The sequence below is a fragment of the Tiliqua scincoides genome, chromosome 2, assembly GCF_035046505.1.
Source record: "Tiliqua scincoides isolate rTilSci1 chromosome 2, rTilSci1.hap2, whole genome shotgun sequence".
Lineage (NCBI taxonomy): Eukaryota > Metazoa > Chordata > Lepidosauria > Squamata > Scincidae > Tiliqua > Tiliqua scincoides.
Genome location: NC_089822.1, coordinates 28,027,735 through 28,047,512, shown reverse-complemented (window position 1 = coordinate 28,047,512; position 19,778 = coordinate 28,027,735). Strand labels below are relative to the sequence as shown.

Below are 19,778 nucleotides of genomic sequence, written 5' to 3'. Positions count from 1 at the left end.
GTTCTGGATACTTCCACATGATTTTAATATCCCTGAACCTGTCAGTATAATCCTGCCTGCATTTAACCCATTTTTGCCTGGCCCACAGGTGTACACATTTGGTCCCTGTTGCGTATATGCAACGTTGCGCAGAAATGCTTTAAGCTCTTGGTTCAACTGCCAAGAAAGGGGTCTAATTCCAACTCCAATTAAGCTGTTAGGTCATTCAGTTATGCGTCTGAGAATTTTGCTTTTGAATCTCAACTTGGTGCACTAAGGACTCTGGAAAATACTAAGGAAAATACACTGAAATGTGGTCTAAATCTTGGATGGGGTACAATGAACTTTCTGGTCTCTACAAAACAATAAGAGATAACTTGCTAGAAAGCCATCAAATGAACGATAGAGGTCAACACTCAATAATGGAAAACATGCCTTTTCAATAATTGCTAAGAAAAATCTTACCCAGACAATATGGTGAACTGTGTAGATGTCACTATCACCCACATACACCCTGATTGCTCGGATAGTGAATCCATATTTCTTGCCTGAAGTGTGAATTATGATAGGCTGGTGAGGACTAGCAGAAGGAGTTGAGGAGTCACGGCTAGGAGAAGAATCTCTGGAGGACGAGGGATCTGAAGACACGGAATGAGGGGACATTGGGCTTCCCAAAGGAGACACACCAAATATATCTGGAACAAATGATCCTCTATTTAAAAGCACATTCTGATTTTAGGCATATGTCAATGTTGATACACATAAGAACATAAGGAGAGTCCTGCTGAATCATATTAAAGATCGCTCTAAGCCAGCATTCTGTTTCCCACAGCAGCCCATCACATGCCTCTACTTCTGGGTAGTCCACAAGCAGGAGATGAAGACATACTCCTCTCCCGCTGTCACTTCCCTGCAACTGCTATGCAACTGAACCTTAAGGTAGCATGTAGCCCATCATGACCAGTAGCCACTGATAGACTTGTCCTACATTCTCACACATATAATTCCAGACACACATAAACTGAAAATTTAACCGCTGCTTAGAGAATGTCCACCACCCAGAAAACTGTTCAAAATACAGTGGTATCTCAGTATCTGTGGGGGATCCATTGCTGAACCCACATGGATACCAAATTCTGCAGATAATTAAATTCACGGGGGGGGGGGGGCAACAACTGGAAGTCCTGCTCCGAAGCATCCAGGAGGACTTCCGAGGCATAGGGAGGCTGTGCATGACTTTCTCACACCTCAGAAAGACTCCTGAGGCATGGGGAGGCAGCACATGATCTCCCCACGCCTCAGAACACTTCCCAGATGTGACCTTGAGGTTCCTGAAGCCCTCCAGATATGGGCTCAGCATCCACCTTGAGTCAAATTCACAGGGGCCGAACCCGCAGATAAGGAGGGCCTACTGTAATTTATTTGCTTGGGAAAAACATGACCAACTTAGAGTTTTATGTGCCTTTAATAATGCTAAAACCTAGTATTAACATATTTTAAATTTTACTTTCTATATCTTCCACTTTATATCATATCATAGTACCGCCATCTGTTAGCACTTTGGGAATTTCTCTCAAATTCTGCTTTCATGAAATCTTACTTATATAATGAAGGCATACATTCTTTCTAGTCCCTGCATAAGTAGGCAATGACTTCCAGTCAAGTTTAGCAGGGGGAAAAAATTAATAAGAACACTTGAGTGGCAATTTTCACAGTATGAAATACATGAGTATTGACTCATTTCTGCAATATGTAAAAAACAGTCCCCACTCTCTCAAGAACATTTTGAAAGTGTATATACAGATGATGAATGACATATGAAATCTGAAGATTCATGTGCTCCAGGCATTCTGGAAAGCTTAAGTATAGTTAGTGCAAAATAAAACATAAGGGCTGAAGAGGTTATTCAAGATCCAAAGATATGATCATGTGAAAATGCCCTGTTCTTTTCTAGGGAAGAGATTCCCTTCTAAGGTATCAAGCAATGCATGCAGTAGACCCATCGGCTTATGATGGTTTTGAATTTTGTATAAGTTCAGTTCATTTTTCTCATAAACTACAATCTTAACTGTAACTTCAGGTAATAACAGCAAGGAAAACAGGAAATCTGTGACTGAGATTCTCGTCAGTGAAAGCAAACTCATACTGTGATCACATGGCACAAAAAGGAGGAGTAAACATACAAGTATCTATTTCATAGCTATAATCATAATCTCTACCTCCTGGGATCATGAGGGACAGAGCACTAGCTGAGAGGGACTTTGTGACTTTCCCAGAGATTTTCTTTCTCTCTGTAGTTTCTAATCGCTGACGAGCCATGTGAGATGCTGGTTCACTGGATGGCTTTGAGAAATTATCTGTGCTATCCACACTTTCACTTCTTCCATTTATCTGATCCAAGTGCTCTGAAAAACTGCCAACTGTACAAAAGAAAAGGGATGAACAAACTGAAAAAAACACAAACAACCCGAGAGTCTAGGAAAAATCATACAATGACAAGCTGAGAACAGTTTTACTTACAAGAACATACAGCAAAATGTTGAAGCAAGGTTACATAATGTTAATCATGTTTATGTATCAGGAATGACTTGCAGTATCTGCTTGTCTCACAAAAAAAAAGTTCATGCGGAAGAAGGGAAACAGAGGAATAAGCACGTGATCCCACAGATCAATCCTGATCCTAAATCACAATTAACTTGTATGCTAAAAATGAATTTGATAAAGAAAGGAGATAGCAGGTGAGATGGTCCTGCCCAGACACACAACGTGTTAGCTAATAGTTTACGCAATAAGTTGACAACTACAAAAACCCAGCAGTGAACATAAGGAATTTTACTACTTTTTAACGATGTCTCTATACTTCCTGAGCTGGTGACAGAGCAATTATTTACACCCTGCAAATTGCAGTTGAGGCATCAAAAATCCACAGAGATTTTTACAACATAAACCTGATAATTGGTGGGGCACAGTTTTTACTGACTATGCAAGTTTTAATATAGAACCTGTGCCAGATGTTGTTTATCACTGATAAAGCTTGTTTTCATCTATGGAACTTGATGGTGTCTATTAATACAACTTGTAGATTTTTATTTGTATTATGTTTATTATAACATTTTCTGTTAGTTGTTAACAGAACTTGGTTCTGTTAGTTGTTGTTAAGTTGCTGAGAACTTGGTTAAGACAAAGAAATGAAATTTATTGCATTTATTTCAAAATGAAATTTAAATATTGGAAATAAGTCTTCTATGTGCCATACCTGGAATTTATTTATAAGATTTATACACCAACCCTTGCCCCTGATAACAGGGCACTAGGGCAGCTTATGACATTCATTAAAATACTACAACATAAAAAAAGATAAAAGCCCATATGCATCATAAAAACACACAATTCAAAAGGTGTAAAAGACCTGCATAAAATGCAGTGGCAAATGTCAGAAATGTTGGAAAATAGTAAAAGCAGTAGTATATAAAAACTAAGTTAGGAAAGCTTAACTGCAAATAGGTTTTCAGCCCCCGGCAGAAGGACTCCAGGGTGGGTACAGTTCTTAGTTTGACCAGGAGGGAGTTCCATAGCATTGGCGCTGCTATAGAAAAATCCTACCCCTTGGTGCCACCAATATGACTCCATCAAGGATGGCACTTGCAGGACGACCCCCTCAGATGACCTCAGGGGATAGGCTGGCTCATATGGGAGAAGGCGGTTCTTCTGATATTCTGGTCCCAAGCTGTAAAATGCTTTCAGGTTCAAAATCAGCACATGGAATTGTGCCCAGAAATGTACTGGCAGCCAGTGCAGCCAACAGGAGTAACATTTTGACAGACTCAAAGCTCCCAAGACCAATGAACTGCAGCGTTCTGCAGTAATTGCAGTTTCTGGATAGTCTTCAAGAGCAGCCCCATACAAAATGAGTTACAGTAGTTAAATCTTGGTATTACCAAGGCATGGGCTACTGTGGTTAGGTCTGATCAACTCAAGTACAGACACAGGTAGTGCATCAGTCTCAGCTGGGCAATTATCATCATTTTTTATCATTAGAAAAAAGTAAAATGGGGAAATAGGATTAGAGACCTTCTTTGCAGTGAAACGTCACCTTGGAAAGCACTGCTGAATATTCTGATAAGTTAAACTGCAACTGAAAGCCACAGAAATATTCTACACAGAACACACTGGCCCTCCCGCAGACGGGACTGGTTAGAACAAGTCCCATATAGCAAGACATATTGGCAGTGGCGTAAGCTAAGAGGGTGAGGGGGGTAGCAGTCGCACCAGGCAACAATCTTTAGGGGGGCAACAAGCTGAGCTTGTCACTAGTGGCCAAAATTGTGAAAATCTTGGTATGTATGAATAATATCATGTTATGTATCACTGGAAAGGTAATTTAATGCAGAATGCAATGAAACAAACCACATTGGAATAGCTGTTTTCTATTAAAAGTTATGGCCAATTAACTAGAAAATGAAAACACAACTGCCTTAAGGAACAAAAAGTGGATTCTTTAACTTCAAACTGACCTATGAAACTGGTTGTTCTGAGAGCCAATGAGATGTTATTATGATACAGCATGGAACCAATAAGGTGTTAATATGAATCAGCTCTCATTTCCATGTATCATAATACAGCTACTCCTGCTAACTGGTAAAGAGGCACTTTTTCAAGTTGTGCTCCTCTTATATTTAGCAGGGAGAGAATAACCATCCCTCTTCACCCCAGCACAGTGCCTCTAACCAATAAGGGACACCCTTTTTATTTATTTACTTAAATTTGATTTTGTCATGGAGGGGGGCTACAAAATCTTCTTTGATCCCAGGTCACAGATAGATGCCTTAGCTATGCCACTGGCTGGGGGGAGGTGGCAGAGCAAGTGGGTGGTGAGCTGCTGGGGGAAGAGGCTGGTTGCCCAACAATTTGCACTTTTTAAAAAGTCCGGGCATGATGTCACTTCCGGTTGTGACATCACTTCTGGGGCATCATTTTGAGCTCTGCACTGGGCTACCATGTACGTAGCCCAGTGCAATATGCAATATGCTACGCCACTGCAATATGCAATATGCAATTCATATTGCACGTAGCCCAGTACAATATGCAATATGCTACGCCACTGCATATTGGGAGTGTGCAAATTTGCATGATACTGCGTTGAGAACGAGGAATAAACAATCAGTTCTGACTGTGATGTTCTGCAGAGAAATAACCAAGTCAGGGGTGGTGTTTTATAGGTTAGCAGGTTAGGCACTGGACGAAGACCTACACCCTTCAGAGGGTCTACCAGGCAAAGTTAATTTCTGTATCTTCAAGTACTGGTGGCCCAATATGTGCCAAGGAACAGTATGAGGGGCCCTTTATCTCAGGTCCTCAGGAATGTGATGCTAGCACTGACTAAACTATTTTGTGCCTAAGGTTGATTATTCAGACAAGTGCTTCACAACCCACACAAAGCATCAAAATCACAATAATTCAATTTTGGCTTTAAGTTGTACATAATTGCAGGGCTGTTAAACTATTTTGTTGGAAAAGAGAGATCAATAATAACATTCAAAAATATTTGAACCATGCAAATACCCATTCCATAACTCCAAAAATATTTGAAAAAAAGCCAGTGTAGGATTTAGGATTCAAATGTTTGTTTTTTTAAGTTTAAATGTCACCCACTACTCAAAAGGCAACACAGTGAATTCACAAAGGGAAGTTGCTCTTTTGAAATTTAGAACAAAATTTCATTTGCAATCTGGAGAAGAGAATCTACAGATAAAATTCCAAACATTATGAAATAGTCAAACTTCTCAACATGCATGCTGCTGAAAGTACTTCCTAGTTTGCACCTTACCTGACAACGTGGAGCTACTGATAGTGCTTGTGGGAGTTGTTACCTCCACCTCATCTTGAATTGTTTCCTCATTAACACATGTAGCTTTTTCTTGATCTTTACGAGATCCAACAGAACGTGAGGATTCTTCTTGATCTCCTTCAGCGGATATAGCCAGTTTTGGAAGCAACCCTGAACTGTGATGCTGTCTAGAACTTTCAGTATCAGAGGAGACAGATGTAGACAGCTGCTGCCTACATTGAAAGTGACATTTGCATAGTATAGTTAAACAAATGAACACAAATTCAAATAAAAGCATATAAAGGTTCACAGAATAATCTGTAAAATTTTCTCTGGTTACACAGATTGCTATAATTAATCTTACAGATATTTCTACTGTGAAAGAGAACCATTAACGGTATCCTATCCAACTTCCAGTTCAGATACGGCCGAGCAAATGGGGCATGCACTGCATCTTTCAGTGTGGTGGCAGTCATGGAGGCTTGCTCAAGATAAGGAAACATTTGCTCCCTTACCTCACTACACTGTGAGGTACGCTGAGGGCTACACTGTGGCTGCATCAAATATGATGCAAGTTGGATATGACTGGGCCCCTGATATGGTATAATGGATAGACTGTTGAATCTGGACTAAAGACATGAATACAAACTTCAGTTCATGAAGTTCAGCAACTGGCCTTTAACATGTTACTACATCGTAAGCCTGCTTTCCTTCAAAGTACAGTTGAGAAGAGCAGGTGTAATCATATATTCTGTGGGCAAGATATAAATATACATATTTTTTTTAAACTTACATTTCAGAATATTCTGAACTCCAACTTAAAGATTCCCCAAATGTTAGTGTCACATTTTTGCTCCTCTCTGTTGTGTCTTCTTTCTCTTCAGTTTGATTTTGAATGACTCGATCTATACTACTAAAAACCTGTGCATAAGGGCAAAAGAATTGATAGGTATAGTTTGTATCTAAAAGAACTTTAAAAATACATATCATTTAGAGCTCTGCATGCTCTAAATACTTATCGGCAGTATCCCATAGTTTTAAAGACATTCTGAAGATGATGAATGAATTTCCAGGAGGCCCCGTTTCTAAAATGATTTTCAATTCTCCTCTCTTTGGTCTCTCAGCAAAGCAACAGGACAGCAAATAGCATCTTCTCTGTCATGAATTCATTTCATTTCAGCAGCACCTTTTGACTATATGAATTTTAGACATGTACACTAAATTTATAGATGTGTCAGGATTTCTAGAACGTAAGATCAATGCACATCTCAGATTACTTCTTGACCATAAAGTCACTGAAAACCAAACAACAAAAATCTCAGCAAATTATTTAATGGGCAGTCAGAGGTGCAAAAATGAACTGAAATTGACTGTGAAGATGAGAATATATTGTTTGACTAAAAATGGGGGGGGGGGGGTCACAAAAAGCTGGTTTATCTGACAACCTGCACACTGTAACTTGCCAGGGATTAAAAAAAGATAAAATATTAGGGTATTCTTGTAGTAGCCTATCTTGCAAATGAACTGAAGCCATCTGCAAAGAGAAAATTTAAATGGTTGCTGTTTGAGAACTGGATGCCCACTGCCAAGTCATGATGAAGATTTCACATCACTACATGGAAAGTAAGATCTTCAATTGTTTTTCCCATGTTTTGATTCTTAAATTGCCTCCACAGACGAATGACGATTACGGATTATTTCAGATGAGAAGGCACATAGCCATGAATAAAGGGAAAGTTCTGTTTTAAAATACCTGTCATTGAATTAGACTCTGCAAAAAGGATTTTTGCAATAATATAGTTAATTATATAGTTTATTTATTTATACTTACAGCCCATTCCACAGTTAGGATTGAGAAAGGATAAACTAGTAGGGTATGATAATAATAATATAAAAAAAATAAAATTCATTATTGGCCTTCCTTAAAAAAAAAAGAGACTTTTTTGTAACACATTTAGCACTCCATTAAATTAGCACTCAACACCACTTGTGAACAAAACTGTGTTTCAATGCATTGAGATAACTGAGATGTGCTGAGCTACTTGAGTACTCATCAATCATGCAATATTATTACTAGTGGATTTCAAAACCCAATTTTATCCTCCCCCAATTAAGGCCTAAATATTAGCTCACACTTTCTTCTCTCTCCTTGACAACTTTCTCCCCTTCAAAATTTACGATTAACCTTTCAAGCACATCCTTGCTTGATGTGATTTTTCACATGTATGAGTGTTCAAACATGGGAAATGGGGCTTTGACTAGTTTTTGTTTTTTGACAAAGCATTTTCAGAAAGAGAAAATCATTTATAGAGAGATCAACTTACAGGAAGTTAATTTTAAAATATGATGCTTGTAAAAAAAAACCTTTAGATGTTTATAACATTAAAACTACATGAAATAGCAAAAAAGTTCACAATAACTTGCTACTACACTTATCTTCTTTTACCTGTTGCATTATACTCATAATGACATACATGTTGATCATAAAAATACACAGCTGCTTACTTTTGAAAATCTGTGTGAACATGAGGAAAACTGCCTTATCTCTAAATTAAAGTCTTCATCATTGGTATCTTCTTCTTCTTCTGTTTCCATATGGTGGTATTTCTCAGATCGTGCTATAAAGAATATAAAAAATATGCCTGAATAAACCACACTTGAAAATTAAATGAAGTAGAATGTTATTTTGTTAAAATTATTCACAGACTGACAATAACGTGTGATTTCCCTTTCTGGTTTAAAAATCAATGTATAAACTGCTTTAAAAAGGCACAAACTTAAAATGTTATGACTGTCCAAAACTATACATACTGTCAAAGTAGCTGGTGTCATCTTCAGATTCCAGTTGTGGAATGAATTCTGCTTTCTGCCTCAGCAAACTATTCCAGTCTAAGTTCTGGAAGAACTGGTGCTGTTTAACCTCATATGCACCACCTGGGGGAGCAAGAGAAACCCACATGAATAACTATCCGCAAAGAAGTAGTTGGGTTAATTTATTTTAACATATCTACAGTATATGGCTTCTTAGTTTCATGTTCAACCAATTATGCCAGGCAAGACACACTGAGTGCTAACATCTGGTTATAGCTAAAAAAACTGTGAAGGGAAGGGCACACAATGCTTCTACACAAGTTGAAGTAATGTTATACATAGAGCTTCATAGCAGTGTTCAAGTATCTATGTGAAGAAGAAATTGTGTAAGACTTGTATAACAGAAAGAATACCTGTGGAGTTATCATCATTTTTCTCATGTAACACCTGGGATATTGTGTGTTCTCATGTAAGTCTGGGGTGTAAAACTGTTCCTATGTGCTCAAAAAACACCTAGGAATTCAACCTAGTATACCTATCTAGTTCAAGTTTGTACTAAACAAAGTACTGTTGCACTGGCATGTTATCACTGACAAAACAATATCAGGAATTATTAGGACAGGTACCAACAAAAAAATGAATAAGCTTCCAGAAGCCCTGCCAAACAAAGTATTTGCAGGAACAAATGTAGGTGCATTTAGCTCCATGTAAGAATAGTGACCATTGTACCTCACAGATCTTGGGGCCATTAGCTTCCCCGGCCCCCCTAATGCTTTTAAAAGGCATAAAAATGTCACTTCTGGTTTTTGCACAAAAACCAGAAGTAGCATTTTTCGGCCTTGTCATTCTGAGCCCAGCAGAGGCCGCGGGTAGAAGCATGTGGCCTCTACTGGGCTCAGTAGACCCTTCAGACGCTAGGGGTGCTCAGCTCCCCTCACCTCTGGAGGGGGGGTGGGCTATGGACCCAATTCATGGATAATTGAAACCGCAGATATAGGATCTGTGGATATGGAACCCCCGTATTCAATTTTGCTATAAAGCCCCAAACGTGGCTGGCCTTGCCATGTAAGGAGGCTGTTTCAGCCTTCTGAACATTTTGGCTTTACTCTTTAGCATGTTTTTCCAGGTATACAGTATACTTCTTAAAGTTTGGTGAACATAATTGTACACAGAATTCCAAAAAAGGCCACACTATTAATTTATTATATTAATATATAGCATTCTTGATCCCTTTCCTAATGACTTGTAGCATGCAATTTGTCTTCTTCATAGCTGCTACCCAGTGGGTTAACATTTTCATTGAGCTATCCATCATGATCCCAAGAACATAAGAGCAGCCCCACTGGATCAGACCATAGGCCCATCTAGTCCAGCTTCCTGTATCTCACAGCGGCCCACCAAATGCCCCAGGGTTCTGGTTCATAATTGACATTTCACTACATATGTGGTTGAAATCTTGGCCCCATCTCTTTACCACTTATTGGCACTGAACTGTACTTGGTTGTCCATTATCAATCTGAAGAACTATTTCGGAGCTCTTCACCATCTACTTTGGTTTTCACTACCAAAGTGTGGTGGTATCACCTGCAATCTTGGTGACCAAGCTGTTTACTCTTAATTTCAGATCTAAGTAGTGTACATGAAATAATTGCATATTCTTCCCATTTACCGTATCACAACTTCTCTCCTTCCTCTGATATCGCTCTTGTGTCTACTCCAAGAATGTGAGCCCTCAAAACAGGGATCTATCCATCTTCTCCATTGTAAATTGCCATGCATACAGACGATGTTGGTAATATTATCATTATTATTCTGATTGGGCTTGGACTGAAAAGTTTATGTACCAAAGCATCCAAGTTTAAAGACAGTATTAAGTAGGTTGTTTAAAAAAGTTATTTTGGGAGAAGAATGCAAATTGTCTCTCAGTTACCACTTTTCAAAACAGTGATTTTTTTTTTAACTTTGCAATGGTATGAAAGCAAAGCATATGGAGTAATTCACTTCAGTTTCTAAGGGGGGTCTCTACTATGGTTGGCAACCTTCAGTCTCGAAAGTCTATGGTATAAGCCTACAGCACCTGGTATTCCCGGGTAGTCTCCCATCCAAGTACTAACCAGGCCTGACCCTGCTTAGCTTCCGAGATCAGACAAGATCAGGCATCTGCAGAGTCAAGATATTACCACCTAAATGATTTCTGAATTTCTATGAAAACAAAATAATCTCGCTGCTTGGAAAACAGGCAAAAGGAAAACATCTATGAAAAACTTATACTTAGTTTTGAGGGCTGGATCAAACCTTAGACTTGCATCAAAGGTTCGATCCAGTTTTCTAAAGTTTCCTATAGACCAGGATGCCCAAACCCCGGCCCTGGGGCCACTTGCTGCCCTTGGGGACTCCCAATGTGGCCCTCAAGGAGCCTTCAGTCTCTGGTCCTCCGGAGACTTGCTGGAGCCCGCACTGGCCTGACGCAACTGCTCTCAGCGTGAGGGCAACTGTTTGACCTCTTGTGTGAGCCGTGGAATGAGAGCTCCCTCTACTGCCTGCTGTTTCACGTCTGTGAAGCAGCAGCAGCAAGGAAAGGCTGGCCTTGCTTTGTGGCCTTTCATAGGCCTTGAGCTATTGTAAGGCCTTCATTCACTCATATAAGTTCATCTTTAACATATTCAATTATGTAAACTTATGTAAATTTATTCAAATTTTAAATGTAAAATTAATTATTTTCTTCCCTGGCCCCCGACAGTGTCAGAGAGATGTCAGAGAGAGTGTCAGAGAGATGTCAGAGTGTGGCCCTCCTGCCAAAAACTTTGGACACCCCTGCTATAGACTAAAGACTAGTAACTTAACAAACTGAGTCCACATTAAAAAAAAAATTGTAACACTTTTGTAGTGCATTCTGAATATTCTAAATAACCAGATAATTTAGACTATAAAAATTGTGACACTGCCTATTTCTGTACCTAGTGAATGAGCCTTCAAAGAAATTGCTTTCAGGCTTTTTACATGCACTATTTTATTATAAATCAGTGCAAACAGAGCAACTGATATTAGCACATTATCAACCTCTTTGCTAAGAATGGTTGGAGCTGGAGCATAGCAGAGCACAGATGACAACCTGTCCATAGTACAAAAGGCAAGAGCTTCTATTCCTCACTGTTTTCCCTTTATCTTCTTCAATTTCACATGTTGCAGCTTTACTGCTTTTTTCTGCAAAAAATAAAAGCGCTGCCTGAGGAGGCTAAGACACTATTATGTGATTCAACTTCAAGTCTTTTCTTGGATTAAGTCCAAAGAAAAGTTCAGTCACTCACACAGCAGTCTAGTGTGATAATTTGTTTGGTCAGAGCTAACTCTGAAACATAAAAATGATATTGTACTTAGATTTAAAGCACATATACTGAAATTTGAGCTGGATTAATCATGATATCAAGTATACTATACAGGAGGGCCCAATGGCTTTCTCATGCACAGTGCCATTAGAAGACCGCGCTTCAGTCTAGAGTAGAGGTTTTCAGACTGGGACATCGTGACGCCCCAGCCTGAGGGCCGTGGCCTCTTTGCCCTTAAGGGGCAGGAACAGCCAGGAGGTAAGGAGGAGGCAGTGGCGCAATCCCCAGGATCGTGCTGCTCAGGGAGCTGCAGGGGCTTGGCTGCACTCACAACAGCTTCCTGAAGCCTCCTGGGGGTGCAGGGAGCCCTGCACAGCTGTCCGCTGGGTTCCCCAACACTTCCAAAGTGAAAGTGGGGTGATTACACCCCGCCTCCGCTAAATCCGAAGCGGAGCGCAATCGCTCCACTTTCACTTCTGATGGGGCTGCAGGGACTGGTGTGCACTCACTTGTCCCTGCAGCAGCTTCCTGGGGGTGCGGGGAGCCCTGTGCGAGCCTCTGCAGGGCTCGCCAGGTCAGCAGCAGTGAAGTGATTGCGCTCCACTTCCGGTTTTGCAGAGGCAAAGCATCATCGCTCACTTTCACTGCAGCTGACCTGGGGAGCCCTGCAGATGCTCGTGCAAGGCTCCCTGCACCCCCAGGACGCTCCTGCAGGGACTGGTGTGTGCACCCCAGTCCCTGCAGCCCCCCTGAGCAGCACAATCCTGGGGATCGTGTCGCTGCCTTCCCCTGCCCCCGCAAGGACTTAATGAGGATTTCAAACTCCAGGAGAGTTTGAAAACGGGGAGATTTGTACTTACTGTGAATCCCCCTTCTCAGTGGTCTCCATGTCTGGATTAGTCATTACAAGTGGTAGCTCCTCCCTCTCAGGCAGGCAGGCCAGAGTCTTTTGCACTTCCTGAGGGGAGGGGCTGCCTGGACTTCCCCAGACTGTCCAAGCTTGAAGAGCCCCTCCCGAGTGAGATTTATTCGGATGCCAGATGAGTCGTGTTCCTCCGTACGGTACTGTAGTGGAGGTCGTCTGCTGTGGGATACCGCATTGCATGTCAGCTTTGGGGATGAGCGTGGAATGGGTTCAGGTGGCGCGAGGCTCTATCCTGGTTCCATTGTCACTCTGCGTTGCTCTACACCCCCCCTGACCCTACTGCTTTAGTTATGACTACTTCTCTTTTTTTCTTTTTTTATGAACGGCTGCAAGGGCAGGCAGACTAGTCCAGACACGGAGACCACCGAGAAGGGGGATTCACGGTAAGTACAAATCTCCCCGTTCTCCAGTGGGATCTCCATGTTTGCCTTAGTCCTTACAAGTGGGATATGCCCAAGCAGTGCTCCTCAAGGGTGGGAGCTGCCAGAAGTCTATAGTGCTACACTCTGGAGGACGCGCCTTGCGAAGGCTGTCCCCAGAGGCGAAGGCGTCGATCTTGTAGTGCTTGATAAGGTGTTAGGCGAGCTCCAGGTAGCTGCCCTGCACACTGCTTCCAGGGAGGGGTGAGCCCTGAATGCTGCCGAGGTGGTGGCTCCCCTGAGAGAGTGAGCCACTATGCCCCTAGGGGGCTCCTTGCTGGATGCCCTGTAGGCCTCCGCTATGGCCTCTCTAACCCATCTGGAAACGGTGGAGGGAGACACCTTCCTGCCTTGGTCACTGGGTCTGTATGATACGAACAAGGCCTCTGAGCGCCTGCGGGCGGAGGTCCTGGAGAGATAAAAGCTCACCGCCCGACGGATGTCGAGGGCATGCCATTCCCACTCCCTGGGATGAGAAGGATTGGGGCAGAAGATGGGCAGCACCACCTCCTGCGAGCGGTGAAACAGGGAGTTCACCTTGGGTAGGAAGGTAGGGTCGGTGCAAAGGACAATCTTGTCCTCCTGGATCTGGCAGAGCTCCCTGACTACGTAGAGGGCTGCCAGCTTGGATAATCTTCTGGCAGAACCGACGCCCACCAGGAAAGCGGTCTTCTGGGATAACAGCTTTAGCGAGCATGTCACCATAGGCTCGAAAGGAGACCTCATCATTGCCCTCAGCACCAGGGTCAGGTCCCATGTGGGAGACCTGGTCACAGGGGGGGGGGGGCAGATTGAGGAGGCTCACTCCCCTGAGGAATTTTATAACATGGGGGTGTGACACCGGGGGCCTTCCCTTGGGGAACCCCAGGATGGAGGCGACTGCTGAGACCTGCGTCTTAAGGGTGGCCGTGCTGAGGCCCTTGTTAAGGCCTGCCTGGAGGAAGTTCAGGAAGTCCTTGACCCGGATCCTCTCCAGGTCAAGGTTCCGGGGTTGGCACCATTTGGTTAGGACCCTCCAGGTTCCGTTGTAGACTCAGTTGGTGGATCCTCTCCAGTCGGAGAGAAGAGTAGACAGTATGGCGGGGGAGTAGCCTGACTTGGCTAGCCTCTTCCACTCAATCTCCAGGCAGCTAGATGGAGCTTGGCTATCTGTGGGTGTGGGATTGGGCCCTGTGATGGTTGGTCTGGGCGCTGGGAAAGGGGAATGGGTGGAGAGATGGCCAGCTCCTGCAGGCTTGGGTACCAGGGCTGGCGGGGCCAGTTTGGGGCTATGAGAAGGGCCTCGGCCTGCTCTAGGCTGACCTTTGTGAGGACACTGCAGGAGCTTTGTGGGGGGAAAGGCATACATTACCCCTTGGGGCCACCATTGGTGGAGTGCATCCATCTCCTCTGCTTCCAGACAGCGTCCTCGGGAGAAGAACCTCAGCAGCTGGTGGTTGTGGCTGCTGGTGAACAGGTCTAAGGTCATCGGACTGAACTGACGGTTGATCCATGCAAAGACCTGCGGGTGAAGCCTCCATTCTGAATGGTCGAGGTCCTGGTAACTCAGCCAGTCCGCTGCTGTGTTTTCCAGTCTGGCGATGTGCTCGGCTCTGATGGACCTGAGGTTCTTTTCCGCCCACAGCATCAGTCTGCGTGCCTCCATCTGCAGCGCTGCTGACCTGGTGTCCCCTTGCCGGTTTATGTAGGCCCTTGCCGTGATGTTGTCAGTGTAAACTAGAACGTCTTGGCTCCTGAGCTGGGGGAGGCCCAGCAGGGCCAGTTGAATGGTCCTCAACTCTAGCAGGTTGATGGGAGCTGTCCTCTCGCTTGGGGACCAGCGGCCCTGTGTTACATCCTCGGCGGTGTGGGCCCCCCATCCCTGGAGACTCGCATCTGTGAACAGGATGGCTCTGTGGTGTATCTGGATGGGCAAGCCCTGGTCCAGTCTGTGTGGCCGCCTCCACCATCGAAGGTCCTTGAAAGTGAGAGAGTCCAGTCTGACCCACTTCCTCCTTTTGGAGATGATGAAGTCCTGGAAGGGCAGCAGCGGGTGCTGGAGGGACCGTGCCCTGTACCTGGCCCAGGGAATGATGTCCTGGCAGGAGGTCAGCATGCCCAGGAGACGGGCCAGCATCAGTACGTCCAGTCTGGGGGAGCGGAGGGCAGCATTGATCAGGTCTGCAATCTTGGCCCACTGTTCTGGGGACAGGAAAAAACTTTGAACTGGGAGGCGTTGATGATTGCTCCCAGGTGTTCTATGGTGTGTGAGGGTGCCAGGTGACTCTTCTCCAAGTTGATGAGGAACTCGTGGTTCTGGAGACACTGGATGGTCTGGTGCAGGTGTAGGGCACCCTCCTCTGGTGAGGAAGATCTCAGCTGTGCCTTCTGTGTCATGTAGCTGTGCCTTCTGATGGACATCAGGATGGAGCGTACGGTCTCCATCTTGAATTTCTGTTGACACATCCATCTGCTGAGCTACTTGAGGTCGAGGATGGCTCTGGTGCCGCCGGATCTCTTGGGCATGGTGAAGAGGTGGGAGTACACCCCGGACTCCCACTGCTTCCTTGGAACCGGTTTGATGGCCCCGACCTGTAGGAGGTGTTGGATTGCCTTGAGTGTCTTGCCATGCTTTAGCGGGCACTTGGGTCTGGGGACCCGTAGGAACCAGTTGACTGGATGGCGGGCTGTCATTGAGACTTTGGGCCCTTTGCGCCAAAGCACTGGGGCTACTGTCCTCTGGGCTTGTGGTCTGGTTGTCTTGGGTGCCAGGTGGGCCTTTGACTTCTGAAAGGGGCCACAGAGGATGAGGTAATGGGCTGAGAGCTCCTTGAGGGCCGAAAGGGCCGGCGCTGGGAACGCTGGGCGGGCCATGGGTTCCTCTCCCTGGTGGGCAGTACCCTCTTCTTTCCCCTGGACTCCACCAGTAGCGGGTCCAGGGCGTCCCCGAACAACTTGGCTCCCTGAAAAGAGAGGCCGGTGACTGTGGCGTATGAGGTTGCATCCACATCCCAGCTACGCAGCCAGGTGCTGCGACGCGTGGCAACTCCTGCGGCCCTGGCCCTGGCCAAGAACTGCAGGGCATCTGCTGTGGCGTCTGCTACAAAGGCGGTAGCTGAGGCCATCTTTCTGATATCCAAGCTAGCCCTGGAGCGTAACTTGTGGGTCTCACTGAACTGCTGAAGCCAAAGGACCAACGTTCTGGAGCAGAAGGAAGCAGAGGCGGAGACCCGCAGCGCATTGGAGGAGCCCTCAAATCCCCTCCTAGTGGCTAGCTCTACCTTCTTGTCTGTGGGGTCCCTTGGGAGACCGTCACTGTCTGTGGGAAGGACAGCTAGGGATCCCAGTGCTGCTACTGGGGCGTCCACCAGGGGTGACTTGAGGCGAGCCATGACCTCTGGGGGCAGGATATAGAACCTGGAAGAAGGCTTGCTGGAGTCCCTGCCCCTATTTGGTTATTCCACTCCTTGTTCACCAGTTGTTGGAAGAAAGGAGGGTAGGGAAACCATTGGGGGGTTTCTTGCTGGTTTTAGAAGACTGTTGGGGACCCTCACTTGCTCTTGGGCCCCATATCCTTGTGGTGCTTGGGTTGCAGGTCTAGCACCTGAACCACCCCTGAGACTAGCTTGTTGAACTGCTCAGCGTAGAAGAGGTGGGGCTTGTGTGTCTCAACCTCATCCCCTGATATTTCTCCCTCCATGGATGAGGTGTGGGAGCTCCCTTCGCCCTGATCCTGCTCTTGGAGGTGGGTGTGTTCGGGGGTGGCACTGCACACGGATGACGTCCAGTGCCTCTTGGAGGGGGGAGAGTGGGTTCATCTTCGTCCTCCCCCTCTACCTCCTCCTCTGGGGAGGAAGCTGGGAGCCCCGTGGGTGGATGCTCTGGGGTGTCCCCCGTGGTTGCTGCTGTGCCTCCATGGCAACATTGATGCTGGCCTGGACCACGTCCTGGATAGCCCCGGAGAGCTCTCCCCAGTCTAAAGCGCGGGGAATGTGCACATCAGGGGCCTCGCTGGGGGTGGCCAGGTGTGAGGGGGGGTGTCCGCCAGTTTGGGATGGGCTCACCGCTTCTCCAAAGTTCCGGGCTGGCATGTGGCCAAGATGGCACCTGCGTACGTGGTCCTCTCCTCCGCTGCTCTCCTGCTGCGGCTGGAGGCGGCTCAAGCAGCTGGACAAACCCCGCTGCAAGCCTGCCTATGCCGCCCCTGCCCCGCTGGAGGGGGCTGGTCTTCGTGCTCTTTGGGCACTAATCCAAGATGGCGCCCCCCGACCGTGTGGCACCCTGGAAAAATGGGGAGGGGAGGAGGAAGCTCCGCACCCCCGCTGCTGCTGGGGGAAAGCGGCTCCAGAGGCTGGCTGCGGCCAGAGTGCTCACGGGCGAGCCTGCCTCGCCCCTGCCAGGTGCGAGGGGGCGAGTGGCTGGAGACGCGGGAACGCCTGCTGGGTGTGCGGCTGCCACCACTTGAACGGTTGTTGTCAGCTAAAGGAGGGCTGCCCTGGGGTCAGATGGGGGCAGCCCGGGTGCTCCCGCATTGCGCAGCTGCCCTGGGTCAAGCGAGGGCAGCCCAGAAAGTGGGTCCGGTTAGCTGCTGCCTCTCGGCAGAGGCACAGAACTCAGGCGCGGAAGGGTGCAAAATTCAAAAAATAGATTTGGCTGCCTTGCTCTAAAGCAGGCAGCCTCACGGGAACCTCCAGGCTGGCTGCTGATAAAACAAAGAGAAATTTCTTAAAGGGACTGCAAATGGTTGGCAACCTTCAGTCTCAAGAGACTATGGTATAAGCCTACAGCACCCAGTATTCCCAGGTGGTCTCCCATCCAAGTACTAACCAGGCCTGACCCTGCTTAGCTTCCAAGATCAGACGACATTGGGCATGTGCAGCCTGCATTGAAATTCAAAATAGATTTTGGCTGCCTTGCTCTAAAGCAGGTGGCTGCATCTCCAGCAGGCTGCTGGTAAAACAAAGGAAAAATTTCTTAAAGGGACAGCAGCCAGTATTGCCTGCTGGAAGGCTGGAGAGTTAAGAAAAGGGGAAATGTTTCTTAAAGGGACAGCAGGCAGTATAGCCTGCTGGAAGGCTGGAGAGTTAGGGAGAGTTCTTAGCTTCTCCAGTGGGGGGTTTCAGCGGAGCTGAACCCAGCTCTGTCCTGCTTTGCCAAAAGGCTAGGCCAGTCTGGGGAAGTACAGGCCGCCCCTCCCCTCAGGAAGTCCAAAAGACTCTGGCCTGCCTACCTGAGAGGGAGGAGCTACCCACTTGTAAGGACTAAGACGGACATGAAGATCCCACTGGAGAATCGCAGGTCTGGAGGAATTTGTATCCAGCCCTCTATATTGGATTCAGTACATTTGTTACAGCTCAGCCAATGCAATAGCCACCCAGAACAGCTCTCTATGATGCAACAGGGGCATCAGTAACCATTATTTTCAATTGTGGGGAAATGTTAAATAATTTTTCATCTGTAAACTACATCATATGTCCAGTGCAGGAATGAGTATGGCTGCCTCTCTTTATGAGAAAGACTGGATGAGAAGCAGAAGCTGACATATGGCATGCAGATCACAGATGTTTTTGGTGACAGAAAAGTGTTCATCTTGGGAACCCCAGGTTGCACAATCTATTCCTGATGGAGATTTCTGTTGCTTCTGCAGTTAACATTCTTTACGTGCAGCCACATATCTTATAAAACCCCAGACAGTTCAATGACATCTGCACAGAGGATGCACCTCCATTCCCACGTCTGAGACCAACATTCTTCAGGAAGTAACTAAAAGTTGCTGCTGGTGCTGTCACATACATAACACACACACACATAAGGAGGAAAAAAAGAAAAATCTTGCTGGATCCAGGCCAAAGTCCATCTAGTCTAGCATCCTGTTTCCCACAGTGGCTCACCAACTGCCTACAAGCAGTAGAGAAAGGCTTACTTCCCACCACTGTTTCTCTACAACCAGTATTCAGAGGCATACTGCACACATGTGCTATACTCTAGAGTTGTGAAGGAGGAAATTCTGACACACTTTCTGATTGAAAGAACTTAGGGATACCACCAGTAGGTTGCTCAGAAGCTTCTTGCCTTCTCTCAAGGGAAAACCAAAAAAGACAAGACAAAAAGCAATTTTAAGTGTGTCCATGTATGCATGGACACTGTCATTTAGACCAGCGGAGGCCAAACTCACCACTGCTGTGCAACGGAAAAGCGGTTCCCGTTCGGACTGCTTCTTTCCATTTCACTCTGGTGCTTCCCGCTTCAATCGGGGGACAGGGACGCTCCGGGCAGTTGCATGGTCTGCCCAGCATTCCAGAAGGCCACACAACAGGACATCCAGGCAGATGCGACTGCCCAGAGCATTCCTGTTCCCCAAATGAGGGGAACATTATGCGGTGCCAGAGAGGAACAGAAGTGGATGGATTTGCCCAAACCTCATATTCGGTCTTCAGGCTGGAGTTCGACCAGTCCTGATCTAGACAGACATCTGGGGCCTCTGCAAGGCTTAAAGGGGTTGCCACAGGCAT

The 19,778-nt window shown here is 45.9% G+C and overlaps 1 protein-coding gene across 5 annotated transcripts in view; it reads right to left on the bottom strand.

Moving 5' to 3' along the window:
* Nucleotides 1-19,778, bottom strand: part of MAST4 (microtubule associated serine/threonine kinase family member 4) — a 248,515-nt gene that overhangs the window by 12,910 nt on the left and 215,827 nt on the right. For all 5 annotated transcript variants that reach the window (XM_066616677.1, XM_066616679.1, XM_066616680.1 and 2 more), the window contains 6 exons: nucleotides 8,618-8,740; nucleotides 8,312-8,424; nucleotides 6,600-6,727; nucleotides 5,807-6,039; nucleotides 2,199-2,399; nucleotides 445-674 (listed from right to left, as the gene is read on the bottom strand). In XM_066616677.1, the coding sequence (XP_066472774.1) occupies nucleotides 445-674; nucleotides 2,199-2,399; nucleotides 5,807-6,039; nucleotides 6,600-6,727; nucleotides 8,312-8,424; nucleotides 8,618-8,740 (1,028 nt within the window). The remainder of the gene's footprint in view (nucleotides 1-444; nucleotides 675-2,198; nucleotides 2,400-5,806; nucleotides 6,040-6,599; nucleotides 6,728-8,311; nucleotides 8,425-8,617; nucleotides 8,741-19,778) is intronic.